This window comes from Nerophis lumbriciformis, linkage group LG08 (genome assembly GCF_033978685.3).
Source record: "Nerophis lumbriciformis linkage group LG08, RoL_Nlum_v2.1, whole genome shotgun sequence".
Classification (NCBI taxonomy): domain Eukaryota; kingdom Metazoa; phylum Chordata; class Actinopteri; order Syngnathiformes; family Syngnathidae; genus Nerophis; species Nerophis lumbriciformis.
This window is the reverse complement of record NC_084555.2, coordinates 32,308,420-32,333,171: the sequence shown is the minus strand read 5'-3', so window position 1 is coordinate 32,333,171 and position 24,752 is coordinate 32,308,420. Positions and strand designations below refer to the sequence as shown.

The 24,752-nt window shown below is 41.8% G+C and overlaps 2 protein-coding genes across 6 annotated transcripts in view; one reads left to right on the top strand and one right to left on the bottom strand.

Moving 5' to 3' along the window:
- The window catches only part of LOC133611677 (serine/threonine-protein kinase PAK 6), a 65,020-nt gene extending 44,202 nt beyond the window's left edge, over window positions 1-20,818 (top strand). For 3 of the 5 annotated variants that reach the window (XM_072913673.1, XM_072913674.1, XM_072913672.1), the window contains 6 exons: window positions 3,367-3,900; window positions 6,032-6,165; window positions 9,437-9,563; window positions 9,637-9,762; window positions 9,850-9,984; window positions 19,603-20,818. In XM_072913673.1, the coding sequence (XP_072769774.1) occupies window positions 3,367-3,900; window positions 6,032-6,165; window positions 9,437-9,563; window positions 9,637-9,762; window positions 9,850-9,984; window positions 19,603-19,770 (1,224 nt within the window). In that variant the 3' untranslated portion in view covers window positions 19,771-20,818. The remainder of the gene's footprint in view (window positions 1-3,366; window positions 3,901-6,031; window positions 6,166-9,436; window positions 9,564-9,636; window positions 9,763-9,849; window positions 9,985-19,602) is intronic. The other 2 variants (XM_061968695.2, XM_061968694.2) reach the window with 1 other exon arrangement.
- A 60-nt stretch (window positions 20,819-20,878) lies between these two features.
- Window positions 20,879-23,034, bottom strand: LOC133611678 (uncharacterized). The gene has a single exon (XM_061968697.1). The coding sequence runs from the start codon at window positions 22,955-22,957 to the stop codon at window positions 21,410-21,412; it is 1,548 nt and encodes a 515-aa protein (XP_061824681.1). The 5' UTR covers window positions 22,958-23,034; the 3' UTR covers window positions 20,879-21,409.
- Window positions 23,035-24,752: the final 1,718 nt, after the last annotated feature.

Here is a 24,752-nt window from a genome sequence, read left to right as displayed (position 1 = left end):
ACTGGAGCCTATCTCAGCTGCATGCGGGCGGAAGGTGGTGTACACCCTGGACATATCGCCACCTCATCACAGTAAAACTAAAATATATAATTTTATAGTTGCATGCTGGTTGACTTAAGGCAGTGGTCCCCAACCACCGGGCCGCGGCTCGATACCGGTCCGTGGATCGATTGGTACCGGCCGGCTGCACAAGAAAAAAAAAAAAGAAGTATTAAATCAACATAAAAAGACACACTTACAATTAGTGTACCTACATTATATATCAATATAGATCAATACAGTCTGCAGGGATACAGTCCGTAAGCACCCATGATTGTATTTTTTTATGACAACCCCCCCGGTCCATGGGACAAATTTTCATGCGTTGACCGGTCCGCAGTTCCAAAAAGGTTGGGGACCACTGACTTAAGAGACTGATTAAAATGTAAGTGTTTTAATGCCGGGCAGCACGGTGGAACAGGGGTTAGTGCGTCTGCCTCACAATATGAAGGTCCTGAGTAGTCCTGGGTTCAATCCCGGGCTCGGGATCTTTCTCTGTTGAGTTTGCATGTTCTCCCTGTGACTGCGTGGGTTCCCTCCGGGTACTCCGGCTTCCTCCCACCTCCAAAGACATGCACCTGGGGATAGGTTGATTGGCAACACTAAATTGGCCCTAGTGTGTGAATGTGAGTGTGAATGTTGTCTGTCTATCTGTGTTGGCCCTGCGATGAGGTGGCGACTTGTCCAGGGTGTACCCCGCCTTCCGCCCGATTGTAGCTGAGATAGGCTCCAGCACCCCCCGCGACCCCGAAGGGAATAAGCGGTAGAAAATGGATGGATGGATGTTTTAGTGCCTGTTGGCATTTTATTTTAAATGCTTGTTAATTAATTTAGTAAATGTATTACTACATGATATCTCCTATATGAAAAAACGTCTTTCATTATGCATTTTCTTGCATTTGAGTCATTCCAGTCGCACCAATGTGCTGCGGAGAAGTCATCCAAAAGCCTTGCGCTGAGAATGCACTGTCAGCGTGCTAAAAATGTATCTGTTGTCTGAATTGTGATTCAGAAAATCCGTTACAGATAATAAATGTGTGCTGCTGGTTCAGCACATCGTACCCAGATAGGAGCATGATAACATGAATGTGCAGTAAATGATAGTCTCCGTGGTGAAAGCCGCGTAGACACGCAAAAACCTCATTCAAATAAGGCGGTCTGCACCGGTTAAGAATAGCACGTGCAATGTTAGTAGATCGCATGCTACACGCCAACTAATAGTACACGCTATTTTATAGATTGCACACGCTGTTCAGCACCTGGTATTTGGAGCTTGGTAAATCCGGCCTAAAGTCGCCAATGCACAAGCGTACTGGAACGCATCCACTAACAAACGTGCACCCATCATTCAATTTGCTGCGTCATGAGCTTAACTTGATGAATTATTGTGACCTTTAGGGATCAAGAAATAAACATAACTACTCCACTTCAATTTAAAGACATCATAAGTCCATTTGAGTTAAATAGGTTAGGTTAAGTTTTCATACCAAGCATTGTTTTCTGTTTGAGAAATTTCACTTGATCAAACCTTTTCTAACATTTCACACTACAAAATAATACAATTATATACCAGGATTTATGCGAATATCGTATCGGGGTTGAAGTAATTAAAAAATCCAATGCTCAGGACTCCAATATTTTTATCGTATCAGAAGTGAAAAAGTTGGACTTGCCCTAGTTATCATGATAACTAGGGCATTTTTGTGATGGGATTTCATAGAGGCAACAGAAAAAGCAAATCAAGCGTATGAAGTTAATCCTTTAGAATGATACGTGACATCCTCGTCGGTCTCCGATGCCAGTGTGCCGCAAACACCCGCTGCTGCTGTCCGACTGACATGGCCAAGGAGTCACAGGAACACTTTTTAACAGCAATAGGTGGCGAAATGATCGCCTTGATTAATTAATTAAATTACATTTAAATATGACATTTTATATGAAAAATGTATTTTGTGTCCTTGCCTCGACCTTCTTTACTTTGCTGGAATCAAATGTTGGCAGAGCTGGAACGACCACCTCTGCATGCCTGTACATACATCAGCCGTGAAGTTGGGGTGAGGTAGCGTACATTTTCCCGTTAACGATAGTCTTGATGCATCTCCTCTTTGCCCTGAAAAAAGTTGTACGCCAGGTTTTTGTGCGTAAGCAAGCTTGTTACATGAGGGCCCAGATGTTTTGGCCGGATCTCACATGGTTCACTGTGACATTTGCCACGCCAACTAATAGTGGGGATGCTTGTAACTAAAATTGTTGCTTGTAACTTAAAGCATAAAAGATTGCAGAGAGACAGCTCTTATCTTCAAACACTCTTGAGTAAGCTGAGGTCTCACTGTATTGTCCTTACAAAACTTGTTACAGTTACATAATATCACATCTTGTCAAAGCCTCTTCCTACTGGAAAATCTCCAGTGAATTGATTTGTGGGACAGTGACCTCTGTTGGATTCATAGCAGCAGCACTAACGTTTTCCCCTGCAGATAAAACATTAACAACATTTTCTATTCAAGTTATTGTAACGCAGTCCAGCCAGTGTGCAAGCCTATGTTGGCAAACCTCACTGCCTAACGCATTAAAGCTTTTAGCTCGATGCCCAGTGCTCTCGCATTCTCATTCAGAGGACCCATGTTTAAGCCCCGTAAGCCAGGGCTGGACCAGACACGTTACATTACAATAAAAAATATTGTTTGAAAATACAGTTTAAAATAAACCAAGAATGGGTGGGGGGACCTACTGTATGCTGAGGTTTTGCAAGATTTGCTTTAGTCTTGCGAGAATCTGTTGGAGTCTTGAGAGATATGCTGAAGTCTTGTAACATTTGTTCAGGGCTCAGTAGATCTGCTGAACTCTAATTGGTACCCTCCTGTTGAAGCGTCACAAAAAACTCCACAAAAAGCAAAGGAATGTGCTGGTAAAGTTCTGATGTGATGTCATGTTTTGTTTGTTCTGGATTTTTTAATGAAAATACACACATTTTTCTCCACATTTGACTTCAATGAGTAATTTCACAGCAGGCTTTAGATGCTCCATTGCATATATGCATTATTGAAAAGTTCACCATGAATCATATTCAGCTTAGGTTGTAGAGTATCCATATAAATAGTATATTGATTTGCATTACTGTAGGGCTAATTTCAGTTCAATGGAAATGCAGTTTAGCATTAAAGTTGAGTCAATAGTGAGGGATAGTTTGCTTTGCAAAATCTTAATGAGGGTATGTCAACATGATTGATATGAGGTAAAGTCAATGCAGAGGTTTTGGTTTTAATGTTCATATTCTGTTGCTGAATATCACTCACTGTATGTTTGATCTTCTTATTTCTAATCGAGCAGACGGATTCAGCAGTGAGATACCACTCCGGCTTCTTGCCAGCTGGAACTAGCAGTCCGCTTCAGAGCGGCGTCCGACCACAGCGGACTGTGCGTTCCTCCGCCAGCTACACTTTAGGATTGTCCCCCAATATAGGACTGAGGCCCAATGGACCAGAGCCTTTCCTGCGACATTCTGGGTGCCCTAATCCTCCTTACCCACGGCAGGACAGCCCATCCCAACCTCGGCCCTCCCCTACAGGCTCCCTAGCCACCAGTCCCCCAGGCACATGCTCACCTGCCTTTAGGCCCCCACACCCTTCACCCAGGCCGCCGCCAGACCCTCCGAAGGTGACCCATGAACAGTTCAAGGCTGCCCTGCAGATGGTGGTGGATAAGGGCGATCCGCGATCTTACCTGGAGAACTTTGTGAAGATCGGGGAGGGTTCCACAGGGGTGGTGTGCATCGCCACAGAGAAGCACAGTGGCCGGCAAGTGGCTGTGAAGATGATGGACCTGCGGCGACAGCAGAGGAGAGAGCTGCTTTTTAACGAGGTACATCTCTAAACTAGCTAACATGTTGACTGGATTGGCTGGGGAAATTAACCAATCAAAAACAGCCTTTAAAATGTTGAACTACTCCAACAGTAAGTGCAGCTCTGGAGATACTTGGCACTTCATTAAACACACGATATTGAACCCCATCAGCCATTTAATGCTTTCATATATTTTGCGGGCTGCCTCAGTTATGGACCATGTAATAGCCCAAAGTTACAGCCCTTTACGGTGCCCTTGCACAGCTGCTGTACTGGCACTTGATAGCTGAAAATATGCAAAGATGAGATGCCAGTCAAAATGATGCCATTATTTGCTAAGTAAATGTATTTCACTATGAGGTTAAAAATATGCATGCTTTAGTATCACCAATGAATGCCAATTAAGCTGTTTAAAATAAAATATGATAATAATCAACCATAAATAGGCCGGCAACCGATTCATTTGATTAAAAAAATCATGAATTTAAATTTTTTGCTGCGTCGATTAATCATTTGAGTGTAACCAATACAAATGGATAGAATCTGGACCGCATGGATTAAATATGTGGACATAGTTTCCGCACGGCCACTGCAATGGTGCTATCCTTGTGGCTGTGAACAGTGGATAGTTTTTTTTTGTATTTAATTTTTATCAAGTCAAACATGCTGAAATTTCAATTTCAATGTTGAAAATTTGCATTTATTAGACAATAAAATAAAGGTTATGGCAAGCAAATTTTTTTTCTCTATTTATTTATTTCAGCTATTTGCCCTGAAATAGGCATCAAGGCTATAACGTGTGTTTTATCCAATTACTAAATTATTTGAACAAACTAATCAATATATTACTCGATTACTGAAATAATCAATAGCTGCAGCCCTAAACATGTATGATGAAATGATGAAATGGTATAACCTAACTATGTAAAGTAGATCATTCTACTAATAACTATGTTTAATGTTACGGTACATATTGTATCCATATAATGATATACATATATAATGTATTATTATTATTATTATATCGTATTCACACAGCATGGTTCAGACGATAGAGCGACCGTGCCAGCAACGTGAGGGTTCCAAGTCCGATTCCAGCGTCCGCCATCCTCGTCACAGCCGTTGTGTCCTTGGGCAAGACACTTCACTCACCTTGCTCCCAGTGCCGCTCACACTGGTGTATGAATGTGAATGAATGTGTGATGGTGGTGGGAGGGGCCGCAGGTGCAAATTGGCAGTGTCTAGAAAGTTGAGTGTCTAGAAAAGCACTATATAAAATCAAGGAGAATAAGAAATTATTAATTTATTATTATGTATTATAAATCCATCCATCCATCCATCCATTTCTACCGCTTATTCCCTTCGGGGTCACGGGGATCGCTGTCTAAATGTATAAAATAAATAATGAATATGTATTATACACATAATACATTATTAATATATATTATGTTGATATAGTACATGTATTATTTACAAATATATTAGGGCTTCAGCCCTAATATATATAAAACACACTTCCCAGCTTGAATGCGTATTTTAGGAAAAATAGTTTAAATAAACAACAACTTTTCTGCTTGCCATAAACTTCATTCTTGTTTGAACAAATGCACATCATTAACATTAAAATTACATTTTAAACGTGAGCATTTATAAAAAAAAACAAATAAGTAGATAGAATTTGCCATCGCACTGATCATGCCACTCACACACCACCGCCCTCATGTGCGCTCTATTGCAGAAGCCGAGCGAAAACGATGTCTGCATGTTAAAGTTCCGAGTATTCCATGCTGTCCAGACTTTTCAAACATTTTGTCATTCAAACAACAGAATATGAATCAGTGCTTTTTCACCCTCTTGGATTTAATTGATTAATTGCTGCAGCCCTAACATATACAATAAATACTGTACTGTATATGTCATATATTAATATTTTCTTATCAATTATATGAATTTCTACATGAAATAGCTCAATAATAATTGACAATGAAATTCACATTACTCCTATGTACACAATATGTTAGTTCTCATCGTATTGCATCTTGTGTTAGCACCCATTACAGCTGTGCTAACATTACAAACACAATTGAGTTAAAAATTCAATACTAAGTCAGAATCGTCTAATGTATATTAATATCCGTTTTGTTCTGCAGGTGGTGATCATGAGGGACTACCAGCACAGAAATGTAGTGGAGATGTACAAATCTGCCCTAGTGGAAGAAGAACTGTGGGTTATCATGGAGTACCTGCAAGGGGGAGCACTAACAAACATTGTGTCTGAAACAAGGTAGGAAAAGGCCCAATCTCGTCATCGTTATATTCTACAGCTAATCTTTCCTGTGATAAAATGGCAACCAAGGTAATCAAAAAGGTCAACCAACGAACGAGATTTCTCTATAGAATCTCCTCTCTGGTCAACAAAAGCACCATGAATATTCTGGCAGGAACTCTCATTCAACCCTTTTTCGATTACGCATGCACCTCCTGGTACCCTAGTACCTCCAAAACCCTCAAATCTAGACTACAAACATCCCAGAACAAGCTAGTCAGATTACTTCTAGACCTCCACCCCAGATCACACCTCACTCCTGCCCACTTCTCCAAAGTGGGCTGGCTCAGGGTGGAGGACAGAGTAAAACAACTTGCACTGAGCCTAGTCTATAAAATCCGCTACACCTCCCTGATACCGAAGTACATGTCAAACTACTTCCTTAACGTAAATGACCGCCATAACCACAACACCAGGGGCTCCACTAACCACGTTAAACCCAGATTCCGATCTAACAAAGGTCTTAACTCATTGTCTTTCTATGTCACATCAATATGGAATGCACTCCCAACATGTGTAAAAGAAAGGGCATCTCTATCCTTCTTCAAAACCGCACTAAAAGAACACCTCCAGGCAACTTCAACCCTAAACTATCACCCTCCCTTCTCATCATCATACCTCTTCGGATTGTAAATAATCAAATGTAGACACTTTTTCTTATACTTTCTGATCTCTCTCTGTGTCCACTACTTGCTGTACATATCCTACCAAGTCAGTCCTTCACTGTTCCAATGTCCATTTCTCTGATGATGCAATTGTTGATGACTAAAGTGGTGATACCAACCAAACCTAACCCCCCCCGCCCCTCCACATCCCACCCCCCGGATTGTAAATAATGTAAATAATTCAATGTATATACTCTGATGATTATCTTGTGTGATGATTGTATTATAAAAATAGTATATATCTGTATCATGAATCAATTTAAGTGGACCCCGACTTAAACAAGTTGAAAAACTTATTCGGGTGTTACCATTTAGTGGTCAATTGTACGGAATATGTACTTCACTGTGTAATCTACTAATTCAAGTTTCAATCAATCAATCAGTTGGGTAAATATACATATAACCACAAGAGGGCAGTGCGGTACCGACTAGTGTCTATTCAGCAATTATCTTGGCTGTTGACAAAGGTGCAGTCTGCAGAGAAACAATTCCCACAATGTTTGCCATTGTGTGATTGTGTTAAACTAAATGTTTAACACATATTTTCCCCAGAGGTCATGTGTAAAATGTGTATTGGCCCATCTCATTTTTGTAACAGCACTGTAAGATTTGTACTGATTTAACAACAACAACAACAAATCAAAAATAGATGAACAACATCACTGTGTTGAGATTTATTAAAACCCCCAGTCATACTTGAAATACGTTAAAATACTTTGTCAAAAATACAACAACGTTTTGTTGGGTGACTCTCTGTCTACAGCAGCTCAAAGGAGAGCACCGAGCCGCAGAGCTTGTGGCGCCGCCATCGTCGATTATACAGAAAAATAAATGAGGGAACTTACTTTTGGCCTCTTCCTGTGGACCATGTGACTTGTTCTCATTATTCAAAATAGGGACAACGCATATTATTTAATATATAAATGGTGCACACGTACATTCAAATAATAACATTAATAATAAAACACAGAGAATTGTTCATGTAAGATCACGACCAACAGACTCATTCACATTCTATTGATTAACGGCGAGCTGAAAAACCAAGCTAAAACAATGTGTTACGAAAGACAACGTGTTAATGCAACAGCATTATTATTACTATACTTTTAAAATAAAGTTGGGATTAGAAGTAACACAAATATATGATTTATTTATTTATTTATAGTAATGTATTGTATTTCATAATCAATCAATCAATCAAAGTTTATTTATATAGCCCTTAATCACAAGTATCTCAAAGGGCTGCACAAACCACAACGACATCCTCGGCTGAGATCCCACATCATGGCAAGAAAAAACTCAACCCAATGAAATACAATGAAAAACCTTGGAGGGGACCGCAGATGTGGGGACCCCCCTCTGGACGACTGGTGCAATGGAAGTCGAGTGGATCTAGTTAATAGCGTGAGAGTCCAGTCCATAGTGGGGCCAGCAGGGGATCCTCTTGAGTGGACACAAGTCAGCAGCGCAGAGACGTCCCCAACTGATGCATAGATGAGTGGTCCATCCCCCCGGGTCACGACTTTGAACAGCTAGCGTCTCATCTGCGGTCACCTAATAACCTCTCCACGCAGTAGAGGGGGGCAGAGCAGAAAAGAGACGGCAACTGGTCTAAAATGCTGAAGTCTAATTTTAGGAAGTAGTGCTGGGCAACTAATGTCATTTTTCCAGTTTTCAATTTCCATCCAACCATCCATTTTCTACCGCTTATTCCCTTCGTGGTTGCGGGGGGCGCTGGAGCCTATCTCAGCTACAATCGGGCGAAAGGCGGGGTACACCCTGGACAAGTCGCCACCTCATCGCAGGGCCAACACAGATAGACAGACAACATTCACACTCACATTCACACACTAGGACCAATTTAGTGTTGCCAATCAACCTATCCCCAGGTGCATGTCTTTGGAGGTGGGGGGAAGCCGGAGTACCCGGAGGGAACCCACGCAGTCACGTGGAGAACATGCAAACTCCACACAGAAAGATCCCGAGCGCAGGATCGAACCCAGGACCTTCGTATTGTGAGGCAGACGCACTAATCCCTCTGCCACCGGGCTGCCCAGTTTTCAATGTCGTTTAAGTTAACCTTTTAAATTGTATTTATTATATTTGCCATTAGATCAATGTGCAGGAACTTTAAAAAATAAATAAATAAATAAATATATATATATATATATATATATATATATATATATATATATATATATATATATATATATATATATATATATATATATATATATATATATATATATATACATATATTATACAGGGAATGTGATCATGCATTTATGCATTTTTTCTGGTGGAATAGTCCATTAAGTGATGCAGCTCTGTTATCTATTTAAGTGAGACGTCACTGAGGAATAATGCAGCATGTCTTGTGGAGTCCCATTAACCAAGTAGATGCATGAAGATGTCATTTCTCTGTGAGGGAGTTGAATGAACCCGTTGCGCTCTGTTATTTTCTTTAATGCACGATGATTCATAAATTTAAACTTTCCAAGCTGTTAATTTGTTGATACTGGTAAAAGTGAATGGTAATATATGCATGTGTGTCTCTTGTGCAGGCTCAGTGAAGAGCAGATTGCCACAGTGTGTGAAGCTGTTTTGCAAGCTTTGGCCTATCTCCACTCACAAGGAGTCATCCACAGAGACATCAAGAGTGACTCAATACTACTCACATTAGATGGAAGAGTATGTCATCGCTTTGCTTGGTTATTCTGTTGTTGTTGTTGTTGATACAAAATGTTTGCCATTTCTCCCTCAGGTCAAACTGTCCGACTTTGGCTTCTGCGCTCAGATCAGTAAGGACATCCCCAAAAGGAAGTCTCTAGTGGGGACACCTTATTGGATGGCTCCTGAGGTCATTTCCAAATCGCCATATGGCACCGAGGTGAGAAGGCGGGGTAGTTATGCTACATAACATTGCCAACATTAGCAATCTGTGCTATGAATGATTTGTGTATGTGTTGCACACAAGGTGGATGTTTGGTCCATGGGTGTCATGGTGGTGGAGATGGTGGATGGAGAGCCGCCATACTTCAGTGAAACCCCCGTGGCAGCTATGAAGAGACTGAGAGATGAGCAGGCGCCGACTGTGCGAAACATCAACCAGGTACACAAATATACACTACTTGAGTACCACTCAAGTGAGTACACCCCTCACATTTCAGCAACTAGTATCTTCTCAAAGGACAATACTACAGAAAGGAAACTTACATATACTTTAGAGCAGTGGTTCTTAACCTGGGTTCGATCGAACCCTAGGGGTTCGGTGAGTCAGGCTCAGGGGTTCGGCGGAGGTCTAGACACACCCGACTCATCGTGTAAATAAAAACTTCTCCCTTTTGGCGTATTACGGATACGACAACAGCTGACTGGTTTGCAGGTGTGTAATTTGTTGTGAGTTCATGCACTGTGTTGGTTTTGTTGTTTGAACAAGGTGATGTTCATGCACGGTTCATTTTATGCACCAGCAAAAAAACATGGCAACACTTTAGTATGGGGAACATATTCACCATTAATTAGTTGCTTATTAACATGCAAATTAGTAACATATTGTCTCTTAACTAGTCATTATTAAGTACTTATTAATGCCTTATTCGGCATGGCCTTATTATAACCCTAACCCTAACCCTAACCAAATAACTCTAAATGAAGTCTTCATTACTTAGAATATGTTCCCCTAGTTTCCAAATAACTCTAAATTGAGTCTTTGTTACTTAGAATAAGTTCCCCATACTAAAGTGTTACCAAAAACATATAACTTTGTCTTGAATTTGAAAAAAAAAACCATTTTATTTTTCACTAAAGAAGGGTTCGGTGAATGCGCATACGAAACTGGTGGGGTTTGGTACCTCCAACAAGGTTAAGAACCACTGCTTTAGAGTATTCAGTGTACATTTTGTATCGCAGTGTAGTTTTACTATGATCTGTAAATACCTTGGAATTGACCAAAGCTGCACATGTTACTTGATGATGTCATGAAGCTGGTGTATGTTAGATACACACTTTGTAAACCTCCATTTTAGTCATACCCAGCCACTCCATCACCTTTGTCATCTTGGAGGAGCTTTGGGCTTCTTATCATGTCGGAAAACAGACATGCCACCAATTTCCCAAGGGGTGAGGCTCATGCTTTGCTTCAGAAATTCACAGTACATTTTGAAATTCATGTTTCCCCCTCAATGCCGGCAGCACTCGTTTAGTCTCAGACCATGACGCTTATAACTAGGGATGTGCTGATCAATTGGCCACTGATTGATATCGGTCGATTTTCGTACAAAAGTATTTGATCACCTTTGACGATTAATGCTTTTTTGATGGCGATCTCAAACGCTGATCCCCTCTGGCTGACACTGTCTTTATTTTTAGTTCCCCCGGCTGACAAGCAGCTAGTAGATAATTATCTGTCTCCCTACATATTGTGGAGCCGCTCGGCTGAGCTAATAATAATCACTTCCACGGCAAATAAACTGCATTTCCGTGTATCACTTTTAAGTAACTATCACTGGATGACGAGGCTAAACATGCTACACACCAACAGCAAGCTAGGAGCAGACATGCTAATCGCTAAGCTAGCTTTAAACAACACCAAGAAATACATTGTTAGTAAACATTACAGCAGAAAGTAAACAGCTATGAACAGGACATTAACAAGTATATTAATAAGAGTCTAAAGAGAAGACAACCTTTGGCATGTCAGCATTGTCATAGTCAGTACACGACACGTTAGAGGAGGGCGGCTCGATCCAAAGGGGGGATGTCCCCACATCTGCGGTCCCCTCCAAGGTTTCTCATTGTCATCCCATTGGTTTGAGTATTTTCTTGCCCTGATGTGGGATCTGAGTCGAGGATGTCGTTGTGGCTTGTGCAGCCCTTTGAGACACTCGTGATTTAGGGCTATATAAGTAAACTTTGATTGAGTGATTGATTGATAATATGTGCAAGGCTAATAAATAGTGCAAATGTGCTCCACTGTCACTTTTATAACCCGTTTTGAGTCCTTCCTACACCTGTGTCGGAGAACTTTACTTTATGTTCAAATAAGTACGCCCATCTCGCTGTGATGTCACAATGTAGCCAGACTGCAAAACCCTGCAAACAGAGACATCCAAAACTGTGTGCAAGTTCACGCCAACAAGCATGAACCTCATTATTTGATGCTTTGACATTGTTTAACATGAGTACCTAACATCGTAACAACATCTTTAAGTCAGAGAAGACAAAATTCATCATCTCCTTTAAATGAGTAGAAGCTAGCAGTTTTCCCTTTTGTTTAGTTTTTGTACGATTGACTTTGTGTTGCTCCAAAAATTGTATGTAAGAGAATAAGGAACTAGTTTAAATATTTTGATGACATTGTTACACTGTTAATATCACTCACCATATATAAATAAAAACATGTACAGTTAATAGATGTGATCAGTATTGGCATTGGTATCGACCAATCTCACTCATGGACAGAGGTGGGTAGAGTAGCCAGAAATTGTACTCAAGTAAGAGTACTGTTACTTTAGAGATTTATTACTCAAGTAAAAGTAAGGAGTAGTCACCCAAATATTTACTTGAGTAAAAGTAAAAAGTATGTTGAGAAAAAACTACTCAAGTACTGAGTAACTGAAGAGTAACCTGTTCGTTTAATGACAAATAATGCACAAAAACATAAAAATAGCAATGAGCAAATTCAGAGCCAGTAATATCTCTTAAGCAACTAAAACAATAATATTTATTAAATAATAATACATTAAAATAAAAAAAATTAAGACAAATTGAGCCACAATAACTTAACAGCACCATAGGCTCAGTAGGCATTCATTGATTGATAGATTGAAACTTGTATTAATAGATTGCACAGTACAGTACATATTCTGTACTATTGACCACTAAATGGTAACACCCCAATAAGTTTTTCAACGTTAATCAATTCATGGTAAACACACTATGCACTTCTGATTGGTGTTTCTATGCATGCACGCGCGTGTGTGTGTGTCTGTGAGTCTGCAGTGCGTTAATAAATGTCCCCACACGATGTACATTTGACAGTGATTCATAGCAGGGAAGCTAACATCAGCCTACGGTGACAGCCAAAATATCTACTAACGTTACTTACCGCAATGTGCTTCCTCAAATTTGACGTTGAGTTCATGTAAGCCAGGGGTGCCCACACTTTTTCAGCAGACGAGCTACATTTTAAATGACCAAGTCGAGGTGATCTACCTCATATATACATATACATACACATACATATCATATATAAATATATATATATATATATATATATATATATATATATACTCCGGCTTCCTCCCACCTCCAAAGACATGCACCTGGGGATACGTTGATTGGTAACACTAAATTGGCCCTAGTGTGTGGATGTGAGTGTGAATGTTGTCTGTCTATCTGTGTTGGCCCTGCGATGAGGTGGCGACTTGTCCAGGGTGTACACCGCCTTCCGCCCGATTGTAGCTGAGATAGGCTCCAGCGCCCCCCGCGACCCCAAAGGGAATAAGCGGTAGAAAATGGATGGATGGATGGATATATATATATATATATACATATATATATATATATATATATGTATGTATGAAATACTTGACTTGGTGAATTCTAGCTGTAAATATACTCCTCCCCTCTTAACCACGGCCCCAGCCACGCCCCCCGCTCCCAACCACGCCCCCACCCCACCCAAGACCACGCCCCCCACACCCCACCTCCCGAGATCGGAGGTCTCTAGGTTGGCAAGTATGGTCCAACGTCACGATAGATCCTACTTTGAAGGTCTGTCTGACAAACCAAAACAAACAAAGCGTGCATTAACAGATCGATAAAAATCAGTAGCAAGTAGCGAGCTGAATGTAGATAAATGGAGCGGAGTAAAAGTAGCGTTTCTTTTCTGTAAATATACTCAAGTAAAAGTAAAAGTATGTTGCATTAAAACTACTCTTAGAAGTACAATTTATCCCAAAAGTTACACAAGTAGATGTAACGGAGTAAATGCAGCGCGTTACTACCCACCTCTGCTCATGGATGATCAGAATCAGTATCGACAGCATAAAACACTGATGGGAACATCCCTAGTTATAACCACAATGCTTGACTGTAGACATGCAAGACACAATTATCTCTTTACTGACTTGTGTTGCTAGCTGTTTGGAGAGTAATGGCTGTGTGGTTTATAAATATGTACAAGCTGTACAACAGGTGCCTCATGCATTAAGCTTGCTTATGCATGGGCAAAGATGAGATGTAGAGATGTCCGATAATGGCTTTTTTGCCGATATGTGATATTCCGATATTGGCCAACTCTTAATAACCGATTCCGATATCAACCGATACCAATATATACAGTCGTGGAATTAGCACATTATTATGCCTAATTTTGTTGTGATGCCCCGCTGGATGCATTAAACAATGTAACAAGGTTTTCCAAAATAAATCAACTCATGTTATGGAAAAAAATGCCAACATGGCACTGCCATATTTATTATTGAAGTCACAAAGTGCATTATTTTTTTTAACATGCCTCAAAACAGCAGCTTGGAATTTGGGACATGCTCTCCCTGAGAGAGCATGAGGAGGTTGAGGTGGGCGGGGTTGGGGGGGCGGGGTTGAGGTGAGAAGGGTAGCGGGGGGTGTATATTGTAGCTTCCCAGAAGAGTTAGTGCTGCAAGGGGTTCTGGGTATTTGTTCTGCTGTATTTATGTTGTGTTACGGTGCGGATGTTCTCCCGAATTGTGTTTGTCATTCTTGTTTTGTGTGGGTTCACATTGTGGCGCATATTTGTAACAGTGTTAAAGTTGTTTATACGGCTACCCTCAGTGTGACCTGTATGGCTGTTGACCAAGTATGCTTGGCATTCGTTTGTGTGTGTGAAAAGCCGTAGATATTATGTGATTGGGCCATCACGCAAAGGCAGTGCCTTTAAGGTTTATTGGCGCTCTGTATCTCTCCCTACGTCCGTGTACACAGCGGTGTTTTAAAAAGTCATACATTTTAATTTTGAAACCGATACAGATAATTTTGAAACCAATATTGATAATTTCCGATATTACATTTTAAAGCATTTATCGGCCGATAATATCGGCAGTCTGATATTATCGGACATCCCTAATGAGATGTATCAAGAATTAAATGTGCGTGGAAATGTGTGCTGCCTCACGCCAACTTCATGCTTTACGTACGCACATTTCTACATGCTGTGGATACTTTGGCGACACACAGAAGTCCAACATTGGATTTCAACACTGTAAAAAAAAATAAAAAATTAAGTCAAAGGCACAAAGTTCACTTTTTCGCAATTGTATTTAATGCTTCATATTCGTAGTAATGTTTGTGAGGACATCTATTAGTTTATCTCGGCGATCATTTTGCCACCTATTGCTGTCACAATGTGTTCCTGTGACTTCAGCACAGCTTGGCCAGTCAGACGGACATCAGCTGCCGGTGGTTGCGGCACATTAATGACACAAGACAGTGGAGGAATTGTCCGACTTTGTGTCACATACAGCTGTTACAAGTATCTCTCCTGTCTTGTAGTAATACATTGAGTAATCAAACAAGAGTCAAAGTCTTTGGTATATTTTGTGATATGCAAGCACGTTTTAAATCAAAACATTGCAAATCAAATATTACATATTTTCACATGAAAACTTCAATCTGGCTCTGAGCAGGCAATACTGCAAGAACACATTTTGTCGTAAATTACACAAATTATATTTATATTGGGGGTATTCAGAATTAAAGTTTTACGTAATCATTGCAGCGACTATCTTTTCAAACAAGGTGCAGAACTACATTACTCTCTCCGATCCACTCGCCTGTTTTGGCCGTACATATCCATCTTTTTCTTCACCTTCTTTCTGATGTTCAATTTTATTTCAGCCTGTGTGTTGTGATCATCAGCAAATATTTTCCATATTAATGAAGACAAGAGACGCAAAATGGATTGCACGCCTTATTCTGCTCACCTAACAGACACAATCCACTTTGCACACCTTTAGTAGATCAGCTTTGCGTGTGCTATCAGGTTTGTTTGTACACGCAAATCTTCAGTAAATTAGTAACCTGACTCTCACCAGATCCTTGTAGTTCGCTGAGCTCCACACCTTGATCTGGGACTTCTCAATAGGAGATGTATTTCAGAAGGCGGGGCCTTGTAAAAAAAACTTTGTATGTGATTGGATAAACCACTTGTCCGTTATCTTGAATGACGTGCTACTTCAACCACTCACATACAAATCAACTCGTGATGCTGATGAGAGCGACCCTGGGAAATCCAAACCAAGTCGAAAGAAGAGCCAAAACATCCTTGCCACCAATAAATGCCTTCAAAACCGTTCTCTGTTCATCTTTTAAAGAAATAATATTCGATAGACTCGACAAAACAGTTGCAATAGTAGAATCAATGTCAGCACACGACCCCTCGCTGTGTGCTGGCATTGTTGTTTGAATCAAACAGTCGCTTCGGCGCTACGTCGCATCTATGAAATCCCGCCCGGCGATCCTGATTGATTCATTATTTTTTGCTATCTTCAAGGAGTTTGCAATGCATTCAAGCCCAGATCCTTGTGTGAAGCTCAGCGAACTACAAGGATCTGGCGAGAGTCAGCTTAGTAAATTAGGCCCTTGGTGCGGAACAAAGCTCCTTCGCTGACAAAATCCTCGAACTGAAGGGACCGCAAGCCAGAGGCTAAAATTCTAACTCAAAGTGGTTGTCTAGCAACCCGAAGATATACAGCAAGACTGCTAGAGTTTGGACACATTCAAAGCGTTTCTGATGACACAAAGTGATCTCAAAGACACGTTGGCAAAGCTCTGACCGGCGCAAGGTATGCCAATTGTAAAAAATAAACTCTCAGAAGTGCCGCTCAAGGTCGAAGGTCTTTGAAATGGCTGCGTCCCTGTGTACAGGATGTAAACAGAATGTGAGGTATAGGTGCACCGCCTCTTCAAAATGGCCGTGCCCTTGTGTACAGGATGTGATGTCATCAAAATAGCAGCCCCCAATGGCTTCAAGCAGTATGCCAAATGAATGAATGAATCAATGAATGAAGCAAGCGTTCGCACGCCGAGACCATACTTGCCAACCCTCACGGATTTTCCGGGAGACTCCCGAAATTCAGTGCCTCTCCCGAAAACCTACCGGGACAAATTTTCTCCAGAAAATCTCCCGAAATCCATGCGGACCTGAGTGACGTGTCGACAGCCTGTTTTCATGTCCGCTTTCCCACAATATAAACAGCGTGCCTGCCCAATCACGTTATAACTGTAGAATGATCGAGGGCGAGTTCTTGGTTTCTTTTGTGGGTTTATTGTTAGGCAGTTTCATTAATTTCCTCCCAGCGCGGTAACAACACACAACAACAGCAGTCACGTTTTCGTCTACCGTAAAGCAGTTCGTCTGCCGTAAACAGCAATGTTGTGACACTCTTAAACAGGACAATACTGCCATCTACTGTACATCCATATGTGACAATAACATCTAGGGCTTTTAGAGAGTGCAGTGCACAACTGCGCACACAACAAGGAGACGAAGTAGAATGCATCATCAGAGAGGGTGTTCAGCATGGTTAGAAAAATAGTGACAGAGAATAGAACAAGGATGGACAATTCAACCCTTAACTCAACAATGAGTAGATGAGTGTTATGTGTGTGTACATGTGTAAATAAATGAACACTGAAATTCAAGTATTTCTCTTATTTATAAAAATATATAATAAAATCAATATATATATATATATATATATATATATATATATATATATATATATATATATATATATATATATATATATATATATATAGCTAGAATTCACTGAAAGTCAAGTATTTCTTATATATATATATATATATATGAAATACTTGACTTGGTGAATTCTAGCTGTAAATATACTCCTCCCCTCTTAACCACGCCCCCAGCCACGCCCCCCACCCCCCACCCCCCACCTCCCGAAATCGGAAGTCTCAAGGTTGGCAAGTATGGCTAAAACATAGTTTGCGCACAGAGGCATATTTGGCGTGATGTAAACGTTCAAAAAACGAAAATGACTCAAATAGAGGCGTTCGTAAATCGAGGTTCCACGTGTTCCTCAAAGTCCTCTTTTTTTCCCATAATTTGGGCTTTTCAACTGGTTCCGTTCAAAAACTTGTGAGAGACTGACATTTTTGAAGCAGATTCTTCAAAACACCAGAGTGCTGTCATGGAGATGATCTTCGACAAGCTTTTTTTCAGAAGTTCCCTAAAAAAAGCAGAGCGCTCCTGTAACATGACAAAATAAGTAGACCAAAATCAAATCTCTACTATAGAGGACACTAGTTCTCCAGAATATACAAAATAAGACTGATAGTGAAGCTTTTCCAGAAGTGTATGCCCTAAAACATTTTTGCTTGAAAATCCCTGCTGTACACTGACTACTCTAACTAATATGTGGCTACCAGTGACGTGCGGTGAGGTTCATGGCTGGTGAGGCACTGACTTCATCACAGTCAGATTTACAAACATATGAACCCTAAAGAGTATCTTATTCACCATTTGATTGGCAGCAGTTAACAGGTTTTGTTTAAACGCTCATACCAGCATTCTTCCCTGCTTGGCACTCAGCATCAAGGGTTAGAATTGGGGGTTAAATCACCAAAAATTATTCCCGGGCGCGGCGCCGCTGCTGCCCACTGCTCCCCTCACATCCCAGGGGCTGAGCAAGGGGATGGGTCAAATGCAGAGGACAAATTTTACCACACCAAGTGTGTGTGTGTGACAATCATTGCTACTTTAACTTAACTTTAACTTTACACATACAAACTGTAGCACACAAAAAAGCACATTTAATTAAAAAAAGCGTTATTATGGTCTTACCTTTACTTATGAGTGCGGGAACAGTGGTGTTCGTGTTGGAGGAGTTGTGAATGAATGAAATATGAAATCCGTGCTGCAGTCTGCAGGTGTACCTAATGTTGTGTCCCTGCAGTCGTTCACGGCTCCTCCGGCGCGAGCATTGTTGTTTTTGCACTTTTTGGCTTCTTGTTAAGTGACTTTTTTTGGGTTGATTGGGTCTTGCACGTGGAGGGTTTGGGTGTGGGCTTTGGTTGGTGTGGCGCTCCCGTCGGGGGGTGCATTCTGCGGCGGGGGGTGCATTAACTGGCACCAGGAGGCGGGATTACTGCGAGCCTCACACAGTGCGTCTTTGCAGCAGTTTTATGATTGCTCAGCACAATAAATACTTTACACACATACAGTTCTTGACAAAATACACTGTACATTATATACCTCAGCTAACTAAACTATAGAAATGTATAATATAGTTCATATAGCAATACGATCTCACTGCACAGCAGGCCAGCAGTTAGCCGAGTCCGCAATCCATGGTGAGGCACAACAGAGTGACGTGCCTCAACTGGCTGCTGATCACCGCACCGTCTCTTCTCAGTACTTGATCGGCAAATGTGAAAATTCAGTGATTTTGAATAAAAATAATCTAAAACTGGTGAAGTTAAATGGAAAATAACGTTATAGTATAATCACTGAATACATATAACAATTTAATCTTTTTTTTTTCTTTTAAAATTGTTTTTCTTTCCATGATGGCAAGTGAGGCCCCGCCTCCAGTGACCGCACGTCACTGGTGGCTACATTCTCTGAGCAAGAGTACATGAGACAACCCAGCTGACTTATTGTTCACTTCTTCAAAAAGCCACCATGCTAGTCTGTTTACATGTACTCCACCCTGTGGTCCAGGTGTCCCCGGTTCTTAAAGACTTCCTGGACCGTATGCTGACTCGGGACCCCCTTCAGCGGGCCAGCGCCACTGACCTGCTCGAGCACCCTTTCCTTCTGCAGAGCGGCTCACCTCAGTGCCTGGTCCCCCTGGTGGAGCAGTATCGCAAGCGCATGTCCCGCTGCTGACCCCGTGGTTCATCTCTTGGTGTGCATCCTCGTCACTGGGCCCTGAGATCCACGGATGAAGATGGCGAGGACGGCGAGTTTATGTTGCAAGACACCGCATGGTTTTTGGGCATGAGAGAAGCACTTTAAGAGTGAGCAAAAAGGCAGCATGCAATTGCTCACCTCTCTACTCAGTCACAACACTGATTGGCTCCCTGTGACATTCTGTGGGCGTCAACCCACACACAAGATGGTGCATATCAAGTCAATATTCCACGTAAATACATGTCATGTGCTACTCTCAAGAAATCACCTTTATATTTTTATAGCGGGCATTATTTGTGGTGCAAGTGGACGGATGTTATACCTCTGCACAGTTGTGGTCCCTCAGCAAACAATGATCTTGTGCATGGCCAAATGGAGGCGCACACCTGGCCTGAAGTGAATGCTTGAATATGTACCAAACTGGGACGTGAAAGAGCATCCTCTGTCATTAGCATAACAAGTGGTTAGATGAAAGCCATGCTGCTATTATGGGCTCACTGGAAAACCTCCTCTTTCTTCCCAACAGGTGTTTTGTGGGTTGTTTGTATGCTGTGAATTTACAAAATGCATTCATTTGATAATTAAGGACCGATATCTAAGCAGATAAATGAATAATGTAAATACAATGCTGACTAATTAGGTCCAAATTGTATTAGTTGGTCTACCTTCTTTACAGAAATATGTGTAGATAGGTGTGTATGTGCATGTGTGTTTGCGAGAACATGGTCGTCTGTGTGATGGCACATCGTTGTTTGATTCCGAAACAAGCCCCTTTGTATCGAAGCTGACTTTTTACCAAAAAAAAAAGGAATACCCATGTGTTGCTCTTGAAGATTTTTTCTAGATAAAGCACACAGGCCTGGCATGTGATGCTGTGAGACGTCCACCTGCTGAGAAACACTTTGCACATGCACTCGTCTCTGACTCGTGTATTTCTATTTGTGTGTGTGGATATCATTGATGAGAAAGAGGAATTACACTGGATTTTAATTTTGTACAAAGCAAATAAATGATGCATATTGAATGAGAGTGAATCATCACCTTCTGACACGTCCAGCATGACAACGTGATGGAAAGGGCTGGTGTTTATTCAGCGTGAATCATACACTGTCACTGAACACAATCAGGCGAAAAAATCCATAGTTTCTAAGTGCAGAAGCAATATGAAATACTAGTCTTTTTTTTACAATATAAATATGTTTTTTTTTAAAGCACTGTATACATTTTTTCAAATATACACTCAACAGCCAACGTATTAGGCACACCCACTTAATCTCATTAGAATAATACAAGAGCTGAGAAAAACATTTTAATCTCAAGAAAAACAAACAAAACATTTTAGTTGTACCTCTTTAAATGTTATGGTAGTATGCAGCAACCACAATAAATATATTTTCTCATATAGTGTCAAAGTGATTCAGTTCTTCATGGAGATCTCATACTTTGCAGGTGTACCTAATGATTTGACCGCTAGATTATAAACAATTCATAAACACTGTAAATACAAAAACCCCCCCCAAGACATTACCGCTTAAAGAATGAAACCAAACTGCATTATTTGTATGTGCTGTAAAAAGAATGAATTCTGTTGTTGAACGCCTCCTGCCTGTCCTCCCTAATCGAGGGTGGACTGAGAAGAGGAGCTCTCAAACTCACATTTGACCCCGCTGATGCTGTCGACGCTCGGCTGGCTGTTGACCTGCTGGTGTGTGTGGGAAAGAGGGAAGGTTTCGGAGCGGGACATCCGCCCTCTGCCATTGGAGGAGCCAGCTGAACAGTCCATCACCATCTTCATGAACTCAGGCGCCGTGAATCGACGGAGCAGTCTCGTCCCGAGGCCCACGAACCCTGGGCCACGTGCGGGCATCTTGGTCTCCGTCTCCTGTCGGCCAAACAGCATTTTGTTGTGCCTGCCGCTCCGGGCGAAGCTTCCTCTCTTCTGCAGCTCTTTTCGTCTTGACGGAGTTGTATCATTCAACTCTTCCATCTTGGACTTCTCCTCGAGGGCTCTTGACGTTGGACTCTTGATGCCTAAAGGAGCTGTTGGAACTGAGGCAATTTTGTCAGCATCGTTTGGCAGGACCCGAGAGTTGTCCAGAAGACATTGCTCATCCTGTAGCGAGGCTCTCTTGAACTTGCTGGCGGACAGGCTCATGTCGTGTACATCTCCCTGGTAGGACTGCTTCCTGCTGTTCAAAAGCTCCAAGTTGAAGGACTTTGCTTTCCCACAGGGAGGAAACCTCTGTCCTGCTTTCTCTTGGAGTCCAATGTCCTCCTTGACTTCTTTCTGGCAAGGCTCAGAATTGAGTGTTTTTGCCTCTCTTGGATCCCTAAGCTGGCAGTTTTGGAGTTGTTTGGCAGTAAAGAAAATAGTCTGATCAGCCTCGGTCTGGCTTTTCTGAGGAGGCCAATTGTGGCAATGGTTCTCTTCATGGAGCTGGTTCCTGGGACACATGAATCGGTTCCACAGCCCATTGCCATTATGTCTCTGAAATACCCCCGGTAGGTGGTCTTCTTTGTTGTGTTGTTTGGAGAACCTCTCCAGGACGTGCCGGGGCAGTCTGTTAGGTAGCTCTCCCTCCCCAATATTTGCCTGGTCAGCAGTTTGATCATCAGCGCCTACACTGCGTCTGCACTGAAAGTTCATAATCTGGACGCACTGGTTATGTCCGAAGAAGTCGGCTACCTCGATGGCTGTGTGTCCAGCGTTATTCATCCTGTCCAGTCTCAGTCCGAGTCTTTTAAAAGCCCGGACTAGGAACTCTAGCACCTGGCTTTGCCCAGAAAATGCAGCATACATCAGAGCGCTGTTACCCCACACATCAGAGACGTCTGGATCGGCGTTGAACTGCACTAAAATCTTCACCACGTCCAGGTGACCCAGCTCGCAGGCATGGCTCAGAGCCGTGCGCCCGTCTTCATCCTGGCAGTTGACGTCAGCCCCTTTCTCGAGAAGGAGCCGGGCAAACTTGGCTCTGGTTCCAGCTTCTTGCAGACAAATGGCATAGATAAGCGGGGTACGGCTGTTTTCAGTCTTTGAGTTGATGATACGTCCATCCAAGGCGTCCAAGATGAAACGCGCCAGGTGAACTTTGCCACCGTGCATGGCGTCCAGGAAAGTCTTGGTGCCGGAGCCCTGGCGTAAATCTTTTGGTCGCATCATTCTTCAACAACTACTTTAGCCGGAGCTGAGAAGGAAAGATGACCAACCAAAGTCTTCAAAGGTCCCCGCTTGGACTGTGAGAGTGCTCTCTCACTTTAGACTAAGACTCGGAAAAGAGCTGGCTGTGTTTTTATACCTCCCTCTCCACACATGCCCTCTCCATGTTGCCAGGGAAACAAACGTCTGAGGACCATTATGCAGTGGCAACATCCATTCAGCCCCAGCACTCTCAGCCTGGAGAGAAATATCTGCTATTTGAAAAGAATAATAACTATTAAAAAAAAAACAGGGATTTTCACGAGGTTTAAAAAAATAGAAGATTTGTGCTTTTTTTTTTTTTTTTTTTAAACAAATGAATAGAATTACCAATCTGTGTCTGTGGATGAAATGGTCCAATATAGAAACAAACCTCTAAGATTGGTTATAACGTGGAAACTACACTATTTTCTGCAATGTCCTTGCTTCACTTTCAAGGTGTTCCTTACAAAAACATTTCCTCATGGGTGGTTATTTTTTTATAGTGAGCCCTACAAACTCCATCGTGTTTTGAATTGATAAATAGATTTATAATATTTACGCTGAACGAATCATTCTAAACTTTTCACTGTTAAATGTTGCACAGGCACATCTTTTTTTATTCAACTGCTCAAAAAGGGTTTAGATTTAAAACATATCTCCTAAATCCGGGGTGACCACTCCTTATTTATCAGTCGGTGACGTCTCTGCGTCCCGACGTGTCTACATGCAAGATGATCCCCTGCTGGCCCCACTATGGACTGGACTCTCACATTATTAACTGCATCCACTCGGCATCCATTGCACCGGTCAACCAGGAGTCGAGGGGGTCCCCACATCTGCGGTCCCTTCCAAGGTTTCTCGTTGTTCCCAATGGGTTGAGTTTTTTCTTACCCTGATGTGGGATCTGAGCACAGGATGTCGTTGTGGTTTGTGCAGCCCTTTGAGACATTTGTGATTAAGGGCTATATAAGTAAACTTTGATTGATTGATTGATTGATTGATTGATAAGTAATGTAGCGTCCCGACAGAGGCCTTTTTAAATTTTATTACCGACGTTAACATGCCATCGGCAGCTCAAAAGGTACGACAGCGCTTGACCACTAGCGCTGCAGCAGTAGCCACAACAATAACAAACGACAACAACAACATTGCACCTCCTCATTAAGCCACAATCAGGGTCAATGAACAAGCGAGGTGCATTCAAGAACCCCGGAATTGTGAGTATCAACATTACTACACAAGCAAGTTTTTTTTTTCTTCACATTTTGGACCTGCAGCCTAATGTATTAAGAGTTGTATGGATTTCCTATTAAAAATTGGTGTTTATTCAAATCCAGAAAAGAACATACACAGGAAAAATTCAGGTGTATTAAAGTGTGCTGACACTTTAACTCCAGCACATCCCCTTGTTACAATCAACATGGAAATGATCGCAGATATTCGCGCGGCTGTGACACGCCGTGGCCACGCCCCCTTACAAATACGTAAATCATACTGAAATTAGCTATGTGCCTGAGATCTGGACATTCTGCCCAAACAGAAATTAGTATGAGTCAGAAAAAGGTGCTTCTTTCTCGTATTTCGAGCGAACGAAAAAGAGTTGAGTGAAATAAATGTGTGAGCCTCTGATATGGCGTCACATTAGTGCCAAAAATCAGAGCGCATAAAAACTGTTATCGCGCGCTGATTCTCCACTTTGTGCGCGTGCGACACCCTTTTGCACGCGCGTAGTGCCTTTTTGCGTGGGCGTGGTGCCTTTCTGCGCGCGCGCGGTGCC

Excerpts from the sequence above, each read along its gene's own strand:
- LOC133611678 (XM_061968697.1), bottom strand. The coding sequence starts at position 22,957 with ATGATGCGACCAAAAGATTTACGCCAGGGCTCCGGCACCAAGACTTTC.